This window comes from Myxocyprinus asiaticus, chromosome 40 (genome assembly GCF_019703515.2).
Source record: "Myxocyprinus asiaticus isolate MX2 ecotype Aquarium Trade chromosome 40, UBuf_Myxa_2, whole genome shotgun sequence".
Classification (NCBI taxonomy): Eukaryota; Metazoa; Chordata; class Actinopteri; order Cypriniformes; family Catostomidae; genus Myxocyprinus; species Myxocyprinus asiaticus.
The window spans coordinates 5,353,017-5,371,558 of NC_059383.1; the positions used below are offsets into that span (position 1 = coordinate 5,353,017).

Genomic DNA, 18,542 nt, shown 5'->3' on the forward strand with positions numbered 1-18,542 from the left:
TATTAGTTTTGTATTACTATTTATGATGCTGATTTCTGTTGTTCTCACATAAACAATACACAAACAAAGTCTTTATTTCACAGTATACTTTTGGATTATACTCTGGAGTACAGTGTTGGGGAGTAGCTAACTACATGTAGCGACGCTACTAACTTAAATAAATTTTTCAGTAGCTTGACAGTAGCTCAGCTGCTTTTAAAACAGAGTAGCTTTTCCAGGAGCGAACAACTTTTTCCAGCAAGTAGCGGTGTAACGTGACCAAACGCTACATCATGTTGGTCAGATTATAACTAGTAGCCTTCCTTATTGCGTAGAAGCCAAAATTGTACCGGCAAAATGTCCGACAATCTGGCAGCATATTTCTGTCTGCTGATCAGAATCAGGCAGCATTGTCTTCTTCTTTTGTAATGGCAGATCACAAACTAAAATAATGAATTACAGCTCACTTGGATAAGAAGAGATTGTCTGATGGTTATGTAAAGCGAGCAACCACAGTTTGTTTACCTTTACAAGACGTACAGGGGCAGGTAAATCTGAAAATGATAAAAGAACACCATTTCATTCTTCTATGAAACAAAGAATGTTTCAGACACTTTGTTCTTAATAGATCACACAACAGCATATTTACCTTTACTATTTTAAATCAAATAATTCAAAAAGTTATTATTGCCTTTTGAGGGATTTTGTTTTTGTTCTAAATATGTTTATTTAGTTTCTCATCATCTATGTGTTATTGGGAGCAGCGAGTGAATTATTATTATAATATTTATAAATATACAGTATATATTATTATAATAATTACTATCACGCAGAACTATTTGATTTCTCCATTTCTTAACATTTAATTAACTATTATTTTCATGTAAAATAAATAAAATGATTGATAAAATAAATCATTTATGGCATGTATTATTATGCGGCAATCTAGGATGACCATCCGTCTACTTTTTTTGGACCTGAACAAAGCGAACAAATATTTGTAGAGCAACCTCTGTGTGTGACCTGTAAAGCTGGCACTTGCATGTCAATGAAAAAAGGTCAGAAAATACAATGAGCATGAACCCAGGTGAGGGGAGAAACAAGCCCTGAGTCTTTATTCACATATTATCCACACAAATATTATGTGACAAGGACAAAAAATGCCAGCCCAAGGAGTTTCTCATAAAAATTTGATCTTTAGGGAAGTAGGCTACACCTGGCTACAGCAGGACTGAAAAGTGTGTAGTATAGTAAAAAAAAGATTTTTTAATGGCGTCTGATCTGTTTTGTTTTTATTTTATACTGTCGTATTTTATTTTATGGCCATTATTAACTGTATTAATGTTATTATTCATTAAATGTATTAAATACATTTCATATATTTAATACATTAATAAATGTCATTAGAGTAAATTTTGTTATTAATATTATTGGTTTGATAGTAATATTAAAAAAAAAAAAAATATATATATATATATATATATATATATATATATATATATATATATATATATATATATATATAGCCTTATTAAGTAGCTTCAATATAGCTAGCTACTTTTTGATAGTAACTTGTAGTGTAGCTGACTACTTTTTCAAAAGAGTAGCTTGACTACTTAAAATTATGAGTAGCTTGTCAAACTACAGTTTCAAAGTAGCTTCCCCAACACTACATTATAGACTTACATTTACGCATTTGGCAGACACTTTATCCAAAGTGACTTACAGTGCCCTTATTACAGGGACAATTCCCCTGGAGCAACCTGGAGTTAAGTGCCTTAGTCTAGGACACAATGGTGGTGGCTGTGGTGATCAAACCAACAACCTTCTGCTTACCAGTTCAGTGCTTTAGTCCACTACGCCACCACCACTCCATATTAGACTTACAGTCTCTTCAACTGCATGTGCTGAATGAAGCCGTATAAAGGTCTTTGATCACATCTGATATTTACAGCTTGTGCTTTGTGTTTGTTGTCTACTTCTTTTTGAAAGATGTTTTTTTTTTTTCAATGTTTTGTCCGTATAATAATCAAATCACTTTAAACAACAGTACAACCCATTGAGGAGACTGTAATATCCCTGTCAAAAACCAAATAATTCACTGTGAAAAAGGTCCATGCCTGCTTGGCCCCCAATGATTGCCACTTGTGGCTATATATATATATGTATTTTACCTGTCAGTCTGATAACTTGTCAATGACACGAAGGCCGCAAGTGGATTATGCAAGGCCAGGAGAATTTTCTGGTCTGATGCAGATCACTGTTTGCTCAGATACAATAAGATGTTTCTCAATCATTTATGGCTTGGCTACATGTGCTGACTGCTCATGTTTCTGCCAGTTTCTGCACAGAGAAAACTCAAGCAAACAAAATATTGCATGTTTTGCTTGAATATTTATTTATTTGTATTGTTTGTTTTTTTTTTTTTTTGTTTCTGCAGCTGAAGTCAGTAAAGTAGTGCAGAATGATTTGACTTGACAATGAGTTTTACCCAAGGCTTGTTTCTACATTCATTCTGTGCTCTCTAATAATACAGGTTGAACTCCACCTCAACTCAAACAAAATCTGAAATAATGATTTGGACCAAAGCAAGGGGGTCATCTGTTAGATGGGACATTCTCAAAATATTTTGACAAAAACGTTTAAGTTTTAATGACACCAAATTCAAGACACCACATATAGAAGGCATCATTCTATAACCTGTTTTTTTTAATTATACAGTATGTAATGATGTTATTGAATTGTTAACTATATTGTTTGGCACATTTAAAAAATAATATGAATAGTTTGCCCAGCTACCCTGGTCCCTATCATACCACTTAATTTCATATATATATATATATATATATATATATGAAATTATATGGCTTTTTTATGGAGGTTTTGGAGCAGTGGCTTCTTCCTTGCTGAGCAGCCTTTCAGGTTATGTGGATATAGGACTCGTTTTACTGTGGATATAGATACTTGTCTACCTGTTTCCTCCAGCATCTTCACACGGTTCTTTGGTGTTGTTCTGAGATTGATTTGCACTTTTCGCACCAAACTATGTTCATCTCTAGGAGACAGAATGCGTCTCCTTCCTGAGCGATTTGATGGCTGCGTGGTCCCATGGTGTTTATACTTGCGTACTATTGTTTGTACAGATGAACGTGGTACCTTCAGGCATTTGGAAATTGCTCCCAAGGATGAACTTCCAGTTGACTCCAGTTAGCCAATTAGCCTATCAAAATCTAATTGGCTAATTGCCTAAAGGCTTGACATAATTTTCTGGAATTTTCCAAGCTGCTTAAAGGCACAGTTAACTTAGTGAATGTAAACTTCTGACCCACTGGAATGGTGATATTGTCAATTAAAAGTGAAAGTGTATGTAAACTTCTGACTTCAACTAATATATATATAAATTCTTATTTTTTATTAGATACATATTTTAATTTGTCCAGCTACTCTTTTTTTTCTGTTCTTTTTTTTTATGCCCAATTCCCACTACTTAGTAGGTCCTCTTGGTGGCACCGTTACTCACCTCAATCCGGGTGGCAGAGGACATGTCTCAGTTGCCTCCGCTTCTGAGACCGTCAATCCATGCATCTTATCACGTGGTTCGCTGTGCATGACACCGTGGAGACTCCCAGCATGTGGAGGCTCATGCTATTCTCCGTGATCCATGCACATTGAGAGTGAGAACCACTAATCGCGACCATGAGGAGGTTACCCCATGTGACTATACCCTCCCTAGCAACCGTGCCAATTTGGTTGCTTAGGAGACCTGGCTGGAGACACTCAGCATGCACTGGATTTGAGCTTGCGACTCCAGGGGTGGTAGTCAGCCTCAATACTTGCTGAGCTACCCAGGCCCCCCCCGCCCCGTCCAGCTTATACCACATGACGTTTACAATTTTTTTAATTATTATATTTTTATATTTATTTATTATTTATTTGAACATAAAAATATATATTTCGTAATGTTATATTTTTGTTTTATATAATATTTTTCGATTTTTGATTTAATAGTTTAATTTGCCAGGCTTCCCTTGTCCCCTTCATGCCACATCATGACATTTACCTTATTTATTTTTATTATTATGTATATTAAAATAAATTGTATAATTTTATTTTAAAATCATTTTCTTATTTAAACTTAAACATTTTTTTTTTAATTTTATATTTAGAAGATTAATTATTATTAATTATTAATTAAATATTTTTATTTACCAGGCCACCCTTGACCACTTCATTACATTGAAAGTTTTTTTTAATTATTATTATATTTTGTATTTCTATTTCATATTTTTATTTTTTATATGTATTATATTATGTGAATTATTTATTATTAATTATTTATTTTTATTATTAAAAAAATTCCTAGCTTAAGCATTAGTGCAAGATCTTAAAAGTGTGTAAAAACAAATTTTCATTATTGATTGGTGTTTACATTTATTTGTTTTTCACTCGGTTACATTGGTGTTACATTGTTTAATGCTTGTGTAAAATATTTTTATTCGAAAAAAAAGGTACATTTTTTAGTGTGCTCTTTACTGTTTGAGATGTTATTGACACAATCCTGGTGTTACAATCCTTGCTTCAGTTCTGAAACACAATAATGTGCAAAAATCAAATCATCTTTCATTAAGAATCTCAAAATGTTAATAAATAAATGCCATCAGCTTTTATGTGAGAAAACTGAACTGAAGTCAAAACTTCAACATTTTGTATGCCAGATATATTTAGAGAGTGACCCAGATCTTAGGCAACATCTCACTTCATAACAACCAATGCAGGTCCATTTCTGAGATGTTTAGTAAATGTTAACAACTGAACTTGATTACGTTGTTCATGATTTATAATTATTCACATCTTAGCATGCCTTAAATGCTTTAATACGTTAAATATGAATAAAGACTCTGTGCTGTATCTGACTGTTCATAACATGGTTGTGCTCAATCCATCTACTGTAGCTGTCTATCTAAGAACCAATTAGAATGTTCATTTCTTATATCCTTATAACTGTTATGCATTTTCTTTTTCTTTTTTCCTTTTTTCTTCATTAATTAATTATGCAATATCTACCCAGAGAGCACTACAGCTGCTAGTTCAGCATCATAAACATTTTGTTTCCTTTGGGTCACTAACTATTCAACCTTTGATAGCTGTGCAATTGTGTTCATTTCTGTTTGATACACTAACGCAGATTTTATTGCTGTGTAGTGAGCTTGGCTGTTATTGTAATTCCAGCAATCTTCCCACATGGTCTGATGTGAGGATGTGACTATTAAAGTCCATTGATTTAATCAATTTAATACCTTTTAGTTGAATTTAAAGACTGGCTATTAGATTTGGTACTAGAAAATCACTTGACATTATATCAAGCACTGCTGAAAGCTATTTGGTTTGTTAAATGAAGTTTAACATTGTCTTTGTGTTTGTTTTTGAGTTGCAACAGTATGCAATAGACTGGCATGTTTTAAGGTCAATATTAGGTCAAAAATGGCAACAACAAAAAAAAAAAAAAAAAGAAAAGAAACAGCTTTCTCTAGAAACTCATCAGTCAATCATTGTTTTGAGGAATGAAGGCTATATAATGCTTGAAATTGTCTTTGAAGACTATAGTGTACAACTTTTTATGAAATCTTCAGTTTTTTGGCAAAGGACAACTGGCTCTAACAAGGACAGAAAGAGATGTGGAAGGCCAGATGTACAACTAAACAAGAGGATAAGTACATCAGAGTCTCTAGATTGAGAAATAGACACCTCACATGTCCTCAGCTGACAGCTTCATTGAATTCTACCCACTCAACACCAGTTTCATGTACAACAGTAAAGAGAAGACTCAGGGGTGCAGGTCTTATGGGAAGAATTGAAAAGAAAAAGCCACTTTTGAAAGAGAAAAACAAAAAGAAAAGGTTGGAGTGGGCAAAGAAACAGATAATTGGAAAAGAGTGTTCTGGATCTTAACCCCATTGAGCTTTTGTGGGATCAGCTAGACTGTAAGGTGCATGAGAAGTGCCCAACAAGACAGCCACATCTATGGCAATTGCTACAGGAAATGTGGGGTGAAATGTCACCTTAGTGTCTGGACAGACTGACAACTAGAATGTCAAGGATCTGCAAAGCTGTCATTGCTGCACGTGGAGGATTTTTTGATGAGAACTCTTTGAAGTAGTTTATGAAGTTCTGAAATTGTTTTCAAATTGTAATAGTAAATGTTCACGTTAGTATTGTCCTGACTATACACTGTGATCAGTTGAATGCCACTTTGCTGAATAAGAGTACCAATTTCTTTCCATAAGATTAAAATCTGTACATTATTCCAAACCTTTGGCCGCCAGTGAATGAATATATATATATATATATATATATATATATATATATATATATATATATATGTATTAGCTTATGTTGGGCCTCATGTATTCAGATAGAAGACAAAGGCAGGCCTAACAGTCATAAAAAAACATTCCTCAAGCCCCCTCCTTCTAAGTCATACATTTTACTGATAAAAATCGTGCCAAAATCAAACAAAGGGAGTCCAAAACAGACTACAGATCCATGAAGCCTTGCCCTCTAAAGGATCGAGCTCTCAACTCCTATTGGATGAGGCACACCACAGAACGTCCCTCAAACATGACATCATCAGGACTTCAAATAATTCTGAAATGCTTCCAGAGTTGCTTCCAGCGACTTAGTTCACCGAATAGGGACGTAGCTTTTTGCTGCTCTCCGGTGCAACCTCGTGGCTTAAGGAAGTAATGTCCGACTTGAAACTGTAGCCATACGATCTCCATCTCGCTGGACAAGTTGAGATTACTCTGTGTTCAACCAAACACTCTAACGGATCCGAAGGAGACCACCGAGCAATTCGCATCTGCATCCGTTGGCCTACAGAAGTGAAGAGATTAAAGATTTCTCTTCCATCTTCAATCAAGTCGACATTTCTGAGTTCTCCACCAGCCCGCCGAGAATCAACAGCCATACCGCCCTCTGAGAATCAACAGCCGTACCGCCCGCCGACAGCGCGAGGAAACGGCCTCCCGTCATCACACGAGCCTCAAGGAACCGGTTCAGAGTTAAAGGATGGAGGAAAACACATTCTACCTGTGTCATCATGCGATTCAAGTAAGAGGTTTACGTCTGGGCAGAGATAGAATATTATAGTGTGTTATTCTTGTGTTTCAAGGTTTTTGCTTGTACAGTTTACGGATCGCCATGTCCGCTCATTATTAATACTCAGGGTATTAATTATCACAAATTTGTTTTGCTGTATTGTGGTCCAACCAAATTGGACTGTTGTGCATTTTCGCCATCGCGGGTGAGACAGCAACTGAGTTCATCCATTAAAGAGTCAAATAACAAGGGACGAGCCCCGCTCGTAAAACCGCGTCTCTGAGTGATGAACACGGCTGTTTTATCTCCAGCTATCGCGAAATCAGCTTTCGGGCTGTCACTTAATCATCTCTCTCTCTCTCTCTGTCTCTCTCACTAACCACACTGACACACACACACACACACTGTCACACACACACCTTATGTGTTATAGGATTATTTTATTTCCATATCTAATCATATCACTGTTTAGTTTGTAGTTGGAAGTTGGAAGTTTATTGACTGCATTGTATTAATTATATTATAAATAAATAAACTTTGTTATATTACAAAGAGAAGTGTTTTGGTTTGTTTTGCATACACCTGTGTCATGCTGACGGGATGTCAGTGCTCGGATTCAAACCTTCATTCATTGTTTTTTTCCCGAAAATTGATATTCTTCGGATGTCGATTTTCCTAAGAAAACAATCTAATATTGAGACTGTTGTAATATTCGGTTATTAGTCCTTGATTTCAGGGTGGTGCCCCGTCAATGTTAATCCTTATTAATACTCTATTGATTTTTGATAATTGATAATTATCTTTGATTGAATTTGAATGATCAATAAGATAGTGTTAATTTTAATTAATGTTTCATCGACGTTAACAATTAACGATTATCTTTGATAACTGTTGATTTAAAGGATTAAAAAAAGCTAACATTGATTCTCATCAATGTTCTATTGATTTTAATAATTAATAATTATCTTTGATAATTATTAATTATTGCTAATAACCAAACTTGCTCCTAAACGTAGCACACTACATTTACTGGAGTCCCATATGAGGTTTTAATGAGTTAGATACAATTAATTAATTTAAATATTGATTAATAACTACAGAAATAATTATTAATTATTTCTGATAGTAACACTGATCTAAACAACCAGTAAAGACCTACACTTAAATCTTCAGCAAAGAAAATAAAATGAAGATTACAATGAAGAAAACAATCTGCCTTGCAACAAGACAAACACTAGAACAGTATTAAAATATTAATCTGTAGGCTATAAAATTAATGCTAAAGTCAAACTAAAGTTTACTACAGATGGTAGCTGTTTTGAGTCATGGGATGGCATGAATGAATTATTCTGACTTGTGTTGTTATGAAAAAGAGAGACCATGATCCAAAAGACAGGAGATGAAAATTGCTATATTGAAAACCAGTTGCGCTGGACCACAGTCAATTGTAGAGTTTAGCAATGATTATGCAAAATATCTGACCATTCTTTGATGCAATTGACCAATCACAATCCATTTAATAAGGTCATGTTAACATAGGCTTACTTATGATGTATTAAGAAATGTGCACATCAGAGGTTACGTATCGCACGTTACCCAAAATCCCGGACTATCTTAATTCACCCTAAACTGACACATCCATATCTGTTATAATCATGTGCTTTGGTTTCTCCCTCAGATGGCTACACCACAGATGATATTGAGTTTTACTGGCGAGGTGGAAACCATGCAGTAACAGGAGTTGAGAGGATAGAGCTCCCACAGTTCTCCATCGTGGACTACAAACTCATCTCCAAGAATGTGGTATTCTCTACAGGTAAAAGCATTACTGGACACTTACAAGTCGAGAGCTGCAAATATTGTATAATCAGAGAAGAGATCATATAGAGTTTAGTCTATTGAGCCTACAGTTACGGTTCTCTAATCTACAAAGCCAAGTCTGAGGGGCAAATGCATGTTGCTTCACTGTTGTGCTAACATGATCACACGGGACGTTAACATGTTGCTACCGAATGTTCCAGTACCAGTCTTAATTACTAACCACCTGCAATTCAGTTTACCCAGGTGCTGTCTGTGCTAATATCACACAGTGTTATGCATATTGATATTACATAATTATTTAATGCAAATGAGGATTATTATAGATGGCACCGCATTCACAAAAGTCAATACCATTTACCTGGTGCAATTACCGTTGTGCTATTAAAGCTCACGGAAAGCAGGCAGTAAATGGAATGTAATTACAAAGAGATGTTACTGTGCATTTTTTTCTGCATTTTCTGTTTTTGTGCATTAATTCATTAAATTATGATCAAATGATAGAGAATAGCATTATATCCACTTGGGCATATATGCAGATGTGCGGTGTAGTCAAGTGCACTTTTGTAGACTAGTGCATTTTAAAGAGCCGATTTAAAAAAGAGAACAAAAAGAGCTCTGCATTTCAAAGCCTTTGAAACATGAGAACACTCAGAACTGGCCCGCAAGATGGGGAACTGGCTCGGTGTACAGCATGACACCTGTGAGCTTCTGTGATACATGTGTGTGTGTGCTTAGTACCATTCGCATGAGCACTCATTAAAAATGTATTTGATCAGGTCGCAGCAATGAGCTGGCCAGCGTTATAAAGTAAATAGTGTTAGAATTGTGGGTAAGTTTCTATATGTTAGCATTAGTTAATGCAATAATAGCTAATGTAAGCTAATAACAATGAACAAAACTTTTACAGCATACATTAATCTTGGTTAATGTCAATTTTTTTGCATATACATTTCAAGTTGTACAATTGAACATTATGTAATATATTATCTCATATATTATTGTCTCAGTTACTGTTGTAACCTCCGTTCCCTGATGGAGGGAATGAGACATTGTGTCGATGTAGTGACACTAGGGGTCGCCCTTGGGAGCCCCAAACACCTCTAATCTTTGAAAAAAGGCCAATGCGAATTGGCGAGTGGAATTTGCATGCCACTCCCCCGGACATACAGGTATAAAAGGAGCTGGCTCACAACCACTCATTCAGGTTTTGTGCTAAGGAGCCGAGACAAGGTCCCGGCCATCTCAGCGGATAGTACCACGTTGTGGCAAGAGGGACACAACGTCTCGTTCCATCCATCAGGGAACGGAGGTTACAACAGTAACTCGACGTTGTGTCAATGTAGTGACACTAAGGGTCCCTATAGAAAAACACCACAACAGCTGGACCGTGTTACGTGAACTGCCAGTGCAGGTGCACGCAAGCTGCTGCGTGCATAATAGCAGGTGCATCAGTCCGCACGTAACCTCCCCCAACGCCCCAAAAGACGTTATGTAGTTCCCCACATCTCAGAGGGGGGGGAAGTTATGTAACTAGCATGGGAGCAGGCAGCGCTAGCAGCGGTCTTTTCTCTCTATGTTTTCTCTCCACAGAGTATTAGATTCAGCTAGGGCCATCTAACGCTATTACACGCGCCGGGGAATGTGTTCTTTTCCTTTACTATCAGGGGGAAAAGACCCCGCGGAGACCACATCTTGCCAGGAGGAGAGGTAACATATGGCAATACGTCACGTGGGCTCACTAGCCGCACATGGAAGAGACACGGTGGTAGGTCCTGCCTGGAAGGGGAGGAGCTCTACAAACACAGTGACCGGGGGCAGAGAGGGCTCTGCCCAAGGGAGATGCGGGTCTGCCGACAGGGAGACCGTACTGTGGAAAAAACATCACAGGGGGTTACGGAGTAACCGGCACCTGTGGAGCACCTATCCCAGTACAGGGCATATTAGTACCCATAGTAGGTCCGGCTGCGAATTCCTCCATCGAATTCACGAGACCCAGGGCTAGGGAGGAAGGACATCCAGGGTTCACAGTTCATAAACTCACATGGGAGAAGAAGCGCACGTCTTCGCCATATGAAGGGGAAAGGTGCTATATGCAAGCAATACACCCGACCAGATGTTCCATATTACCAAACTTACCTGTGCGTACCTGACAAAACACGGGACAAATCCGGCTCAACCCGGAGATTGTAAAATCTTGCAAAGGTATTGGGTGTTTCCCAACCCTCTGCTCTGCAGATGTCTGCTAGAGAGGCACCATTGGCCAGTGCCCACAAGGATGCCAGACTCCTTGTAGAGTGTGCTCGTATTCCCAAAGGGGCGGGCACGGCCTGGGCTTGGTATGCCAGAGCGATGGCATCCACGATCCAGTGGGCAAGCCTCTGTTTGGAGACAGCGTTCCCTTTCCGCTGTCTGCCAAAGAGCTGTTCAGAGTGTCTAAAGCTCTGCGTGTGATCCAAGTAGATGCACAAAGCACACACTGGACACAGCAATGACAGGACTGGGTCTGCCTCCTCCCAGGGCAGTGCTTGCTGGCTCACCACCTGATCCCTGAAGGGGGTCGTGGGAACCTTGGGCACATAGCCCGGCCAGGGTCTCAGGACCACGTGAGAGTCTACCGGACCAAACTCCACGCAGGTATCACTGACAGAGTACGCCTGCAGGTCCCCAACCCTCTTGATGGAGGTGAGCGCAATCAGGAGGGCTGTCTTCAAAGAGAGGGCTTTCAGCTCTACTGATTCTAGTGGCTCAAACCGGGCTCTCTGAAGGCCCAGGAGGACCTCGGAGAGATACCATGAGGGAAAGAGGCGTGGCCTAGGAGGATTCAGCCTCCGGGTGCCTCTCAGGAACCTGATGCGACCTTCAGGGTGGAGGGGAACAGCCGCCCCTCCAGACTCTCCTGCAGGAAGGAAAGCACTGACCCGACTGCGCATCTCTGGGGGTCTTCACCTCAGGAAGAACACCAAATCGTGAACAAATGCCACTTCAGGGCATAAAGCTGCCTTGTAGAGGGAGCCCTGGCCTGAGTGATCATGTCTACCACTGCTGGTGGTAGGCCACTTAGGTCTTCCGCGTCCCGTCCGGTGCGGGTGCCAGATCTCGGCTGGAGGGACAGTCTCTATTGCATCCTTGCGCAGAAGGGTCACGATCTCTGTAAGCAGGGTGGCGGTGTTCTCGCCCTGCACTGAGGTGAAGCGGATGCCGTTGAACCGGTGCAGGTGCCTGCTGAACTGAATCGCATAGCCGAGTCGGATGGTCCTGACCAGCCACCGCGACGGGTTGGAAAGTTCTAACCATGCGTCCAAGCTCCGGGCGAGGGGCACTAAGGGGACAATCGAGTCTAACGTACCTGTGAATGGGGCCTTGTGGCAGGGGGGAGCAGGGGACACCACATCGAGGAGCCTTGCTTCGTCTCGAACTCATGGCTGTGCTGAGGAGGCACTCGAAGCACTTACCTTGCTCCATGTACCTGGCGTCGGGAGGGTTGGCATCGGGGGGGTCGGCGATGGGGGAGGAGGGACTTTTTGCCCATCCTCGTAACTCGTCACAACCACCTGGCCGTGGGCGTGAGTGTGGTGCAGTCGGGCGCGTGACATCCAAGTCGCAGGTGCTCGGTGTCTGGTTGCTGTGATAACGGCAGTCGTAAACACCGACCATGTGACCCAAGGAGTGAGGAGACACAAAACAAAAGGGAACACAAGATTTACCTCCCTGCCCTCCACTGAGGGACGGAGTGGTCTGGATACCTGGACTTTTGCTGCCGCAGGGGGACGCCATCAGCATGCAGATGGGGTATGGGATCTTGAGCCGCGCCGGGGCAAGATGTGCTGTATCGCCTCAGTCTGCTTCTTCAACGCCGAGAACTGCTGTGCAAAGTCCTCGACAGTGTCACCAAATAGGCTGATCTGGGAGATGGGAGCGTTGAGAAAGCGAGCCTTGTCGGCGTCCCTCATCTCAACCAGATTCAGCCACAGATGGTGCTCCTGGACCACCAAGGTGGACATTGCCTGCCCGAGTGCTCGCACCGTGACCTTTGTCACCCGGAGGGCGAGATCGGTCGCCCAGTGCAGCTCCTGCATCACATCGGGATCAGGACTACCCACGTGCAGCTCTTTCAGTGCCTTGGCCTGGTGTACTTGCAGGAGGGCCATGGCATGCAGGAGGTGGCCTGTCCAGCGGCACTGTAGGCTTTAGTCGCCAGACACATGTAGTCCTACAGGCCCTGGAGGGGAGCGCCGGATGATCCCTCCAGGTGGTGGCGTTTTGCAGGCAGAGATGCATCGCAACCGCCTTATCCACCTGAGGGATCTCCGCATACCCGTGGGCCGCCCAGCCGTCGAGGGTAGTGAGAGCGGACGAGCTGGGAAGTCGAGTTCGGGCAGAAAAAGGTGCCCTCCAGGACCTCGTCAACTCGTCGTGCACTTCCGGGAAGAAGGGGACTGGTCCAGGAACCAGTCATCTAGCTGCTAGGGCTCAGGGGAGGGTGGAGAGTTCCAGTCCAACCTGACACTCATGGTGGCCTGGGCAAGCATGGCGGTCAGCTCTGCTTTGGCCTCAGACTGGGCGGGCAGACCCGAAGGTGGCAGCCCAGTCGAGTCCTCGGCTTCCAACATCGCCAATGCGCTCTCCGATGCAGCGATCAAGGACTCATCCTGCTCACAAGCCCCAAGAGAGATGTTAGGCTGGCCGTGAGGCGAGCTGGTCTCATCTCGGAACTCGACGGAGGCAGATGACCGTGCTGGGGAACGGGAGGTCTGCGGGGAAATACCCAGCGAGACCACGCCCATTGAAATCCCCAAATTGCCTCCAGTACCAGCCGGGCAGGCCTCATACCCGTAGGTAGAAGGCGCAGTGCAGGGGGCAGCTGGAATGGCTTTCCCTCGGAGGAAGGAAAGTCGTGACCACAACGTTGCCATGGTAATGTTCTCGCAATGAGAGCACGAACCATGCACAAACTCACCCTCAGTGTGAGCACGGCCCAGACATGTGAGGCAGCGCCTGTGGCCATCGCAGGCGGAGAGATAACGACCGCATCCAGGAATTACACAAAGACGGAACGGCATCTTTAAAAAGACGTTCACGTCAAGTGCTGCTCTAATAGAGGAAAATATACTCTTTGCAGATATATATACTCTCTTAGTAGCGCTGTCGAAGCTCCCAGGGGCGTAGTCTGCACTAAGTGTGCAGAAGGAGAGAAAGCCGCTGGAATGCGCTGTATATCCAACAGCATACGCTTCTATCTGAGGTGAATGGACCGGCGGTGGAATTCAGCTCACTGACACACAACTGCTCGGCTCCAAAGAAAAAATCTGAATGAGTGGTTGCGAGCCAGCTCCTTTTATACCCGTATGTGTATGCAAATTCCACTCGCCAATTCTCATTGGCCTTTTCTCAAAGATTAGAGGTGTTTGGGGCTCCCAAGGGCGACCCCTAGTGTCACTACATTGACACAACATCGAGTGAGTGACAGAAGGGGAACAAACAGTAATTTACAATGAACAATAGTATATTTCACTGAAACTTTATCCTAGATAAATACTGTAAAAAATAAAATAATTAATTGTACTGAATGCATTAACCAATGTTAACGAACTTATTGTAAAGTGTAACCAAATAGCAAATATAGTTGCATATGTGTAATTAGAAGTTTAGTGTTAACAGAAATTGCAGCTAAATGTTATAAGGTGATGTTTGTTGTCCAAAAAAAGATTTCTTTGACATTATTTAGCCTGCAGTTGCATATCCAACTTAAATTATGTAGCTTACCAAATCTATATCCAAGCCTAGCATTATTATATATTCATTTTCACAGAAACTTATAATTTCTTACCTTCAGCCATCGATGTAACTGCATACATACATACATTTTAAATCCCCTTTCCCCTTTACACCCTAAGTGCCGAAGAGGTGGCTTGGATAATGCGATTTACGTTGGGAGATTTTGTAAACATCTTCGCCCGGCGAAACTGGAGTTGGCTATGCCCAGGATCACTAAACCGGAACTCAATCATATGCAACTAGCCGCCATATGCAACTAACCAGTTGCACAATGCAAATTGAAAAACTAATTTCATGGACTTGTTTGTCCATTTTATAAATTGCATGCTTAGACAATGCAAACAGCACATGCAAATAAACAACACTATCAGCGGCCACAATTTATTCTTAGTGAATTTCCCCTGAGATGCCTAACTGCCCTATTTACTAGCACACTTCAAGGTTGACACCCCTCCCCTTCATGAACATATGAATTTCAGTTTCTGCTACAGTTGGTAGCAGAGACAAATTAGAGCAACTCACTGATGGAGGAACCCCACACAGGTAATCAACTGTCTGCAAGATTTTATTATAGTGATGAGTCCCTCAATTGTTATGAGTGGCAAAGCTGGATCTCAACATTATTGAGACACGGTAGGGAAGATATAAAATTGTAGAACTTGCAATGAAAAAAAAAAAACTTGCAGTACCTAGAGGCTTTTTGTCAAAAACAGTGGACAACTTCACTGCCCAGGATGAATCAAGGATTCTATGACACGTAGCTACATCACAAAAGGGTACAAACATTCATCACTGAGGAGTCAACACACAATCTTAAGAATCAAGGGTATGTAAAATTTTGAACAGGACAATTTGTGTAAATTCCAATATTATTTTGTCTTGTGGAATATCTGTAAATATGGGTCAATGACGTGACACTCATTTTTTATTTTTCTCCGAACCTATAAGTTAGACAAAAACACATAAGAAGTGCAATTCACAGAAAACAATTACTTGAATATGCCTCTATTATGATGAACATGTTTTCAATTACAGAATTTTTATACTGTATATAATTATTTTTAATATATAATAAAAAAAATGACTACGTATATAATAAGTCATAATTATATATTTTTCAGGGGCTTAAATTGAAGAAACAAATAAAAAAGTCATGTGATGCAACCGCCTGGAGACAGTAAAGTATCGTTAAAGCTGAAATTCTCGTAAAAAATTAAAAATAAATATTTCAGTGAGTTGAGTGAATCTCTTATTATTATTATTATTATTATTATTATTAACTAAAAAATAAACAGTGAAAAGATTTTGTTTTAAAATATTATCAATATAAAAAACTGATCAGATAAATCAAATCTAGTGAGGTGGTGTAACCTAAAATTAAGGTTGCTTTTTTGATGTCATGTGGAATAAAAATGTAAAAAAAAAAAAAAAGAAAAAAGAGGGCCCTCATGACTGTGTGTAAATTTTAATACATTTTTATGAAAAGGCACATTTTCTTTTTCTTTTTTTTTTCTTTTTTCAGGTAACATGGTGTAATCCTGAGAAAGCTTCCTGATATTCTTGGCAAAAAATAAAAGATATTTGTAAAACTTTTTTGAAAATAATAATTAATGTGTATACACTCTCATGTATTATTTAAGGAAAGTATTTTAATAAATTTTACTTTATGGTTTCACCACATGACATAAAATATATATATATATATATATATATATATATATATATATATATATATATATATATATATATATGTGTGTATGTGTAGTGTGTGTGTGTGTGTGTGTGTGTGTGTGTGTGTTTTTCAAAAATTTTATTAAACCAAATTGGATGCAAAAATTACATTTCAACAATTTTGACGTGTGTTTTATACTAGATCTTTAAAATATTTCTCAGTTATATTGCCTCAGAAAACCTTTTTTGTCAGTGACCCTTCATGGCTTTATATCATAACTCTTTTTTTCATTTTTTTTTTTTTTTCATGTTAACAATCTTACATTTACATTTATTCATTTGGCAGACGCTTTTATCCAAAGTGCCTTACAAGAGAGGAAAACATAAGCGAATCATCTTAGGAGACAGTGGTATGAAAAGTGCTGTATTACAAAGTATCACTAGCATCATAATAGTATTCAAAACAGAATAAAGTGCAACAGAAATTTCTTTTTTTTTTATTTATTTTTTTTTTATAATGACTGGTTAAGTGCTCATGGAAAAAATGTGTTTTTAGTTGTTTTTTGAAGACAGAGAGTGAGTCAGCTTCACCGATGGAGTTGGGAAGCTCGTTCCACCAACGTGGTATGATGAAGCTGAAAGTCCGGGAAAGTGTTTTGGTGCCTCTTTGTGTTGGTACAACAAGGCGACGTTCCTTAGCCGACCGCAGGCTTCTAGTGGGCGCGTAGCTCTGCATAAATTATTTTAGGTATGCTGGAGCAGACCCAGTGACTGTTCTCTATGCCAGCATCAGAGCTTTGAATTTGATACGTGCATCAACTGGTAGCCAGTGGAGAGAGACAAGGAGTGGTGTAACACGTGCTCTCTTTGGTTCATTAAAGACCAGACGTGCTGCTGCATTCTGGATCATTTGGAGGGGTCTAGTTGCACATGCAGGGAGGCCTGCAATGAGAGCGTTACAGTAGTCCAGTCTAGTTATGACAAGTGACTGGACGAGCAGTTGTGTGGCATGTTCAGAGAGGAAGGGTCTTATCTTCCTGATATTGTAGAGTGTAAATCTACATGATCTTGAGGTCTTTGAGATGTGGTCTGTGAAATTTACTCTGTTGTCGATGGTTACCCCTATATTTCTGACCGATTTGGAAGGCGTTACTGTAGTTGCACCCAGCAGCGCGGTGATGTTGTGTTCAACATCAGGGTTGACTGGAAAGACAAGGAGTTCAGTCTTGGCTGGGTTGAGTTGCAGGTGGTGCTCCTTCATCCAGGCCGAGATGTCCGCCAGGCAGGCAGAAATTCGAGCAGTCACTGTGGTGTCGTTGGGCTGGAAAGACAAGTAGAGTTGCGTGTCATCAGCATAACAGTGGTAAGAGAAACCATGTGCCTGAATGATGGGTCCCAGTGATGTTGTGTATATAGAGAAGAGAAGTGGCCCAAGCACTGATCCCTGAGGTACCCCAGTAAGTAGCTGATGTGGCTTGGATTCCTCACCTCTCCAGGCTACCTTGAAGGACCTACCTGAGAGATAGGAATTAAACCAGTCAAGCACAGTTCCTGTGATGCCCAGTGAGGAGAGGGTAGAGAGTAAGATCTGATGGTTGGCTGTGTCAAAGGCTGCAGAAAGGTCCAGCAGAATCAGGAAATCATCATATCTTGATTCAGCTTTTGCCCGTCTCAGTGACTCGGTGACAGACAGCAGGGCAGTCTCGGTGGCGTGTCCACTTTTAAAGCCTGACTGATTGTCATCCAGCAGCTTGTTCTGTGAGAGATAGGCAGAGATTTGATTGAAAACTGCCCTTTCAAGTGTTTTTGCCATGAATGGGATGAGAGAGACTGGTCTGTAGTGTTCTATTTGTGTGGGAATAAGTGCGGGATTCTTCAGGAGCAGGGTTACTTGAGCCTGCTTAAATGTAGTAGGAAAAGTGCCTGTAAGTGGAGATGTGTTAATTATGTGTGTGAGTGCAGGTAGGATGGACGTAGAAATGGCCTGGAGAAGGTGAAAAGGAATGGGGTCAAGGGAACAGGTGGTGGGGTGGTTGGAGAGGAGGAGTTTAGAGACCTCAGTGTCAGTCAGAGGAGAGAACATGGAGACAGAAGAGTTGCATACAGGAGACAGGTGTTTGACAAGGTGTGGTGCTGAGAATGTATTGTTGATGGCTGTAATCTTATTAGTAAAAAATGTGGCGAAGACATTTGCTGTC

The 18,542-nt window shown here is 40.5% G+C and overlaps 1 protein-coding gene across 2 annotated transcripts in view; it reads left to right on the forward strand.

Moving 5' to 3' along the window:
- Positions 1-18,542, forward strand: part of LOC127430664 (gamma-aminobutyric acid receptor subunit beta-2) — a 219,099-nt gene that overhangs the window by 171,638 nt on the left and 28,919 nt on the right. For both annotated transcript variants that reach the window (XM_051680598.1, XM_051680599.1), the window contains exon 6: positions 8,756-8,893. In XM_051680598.1, coding sequence (XP_051536558.1) covers positions 8,756-8,893 — 138 coding nt within the window. The remainder of the gene's footprint in view (positions 1-8,755; positions 8,894-18,542) is intronic.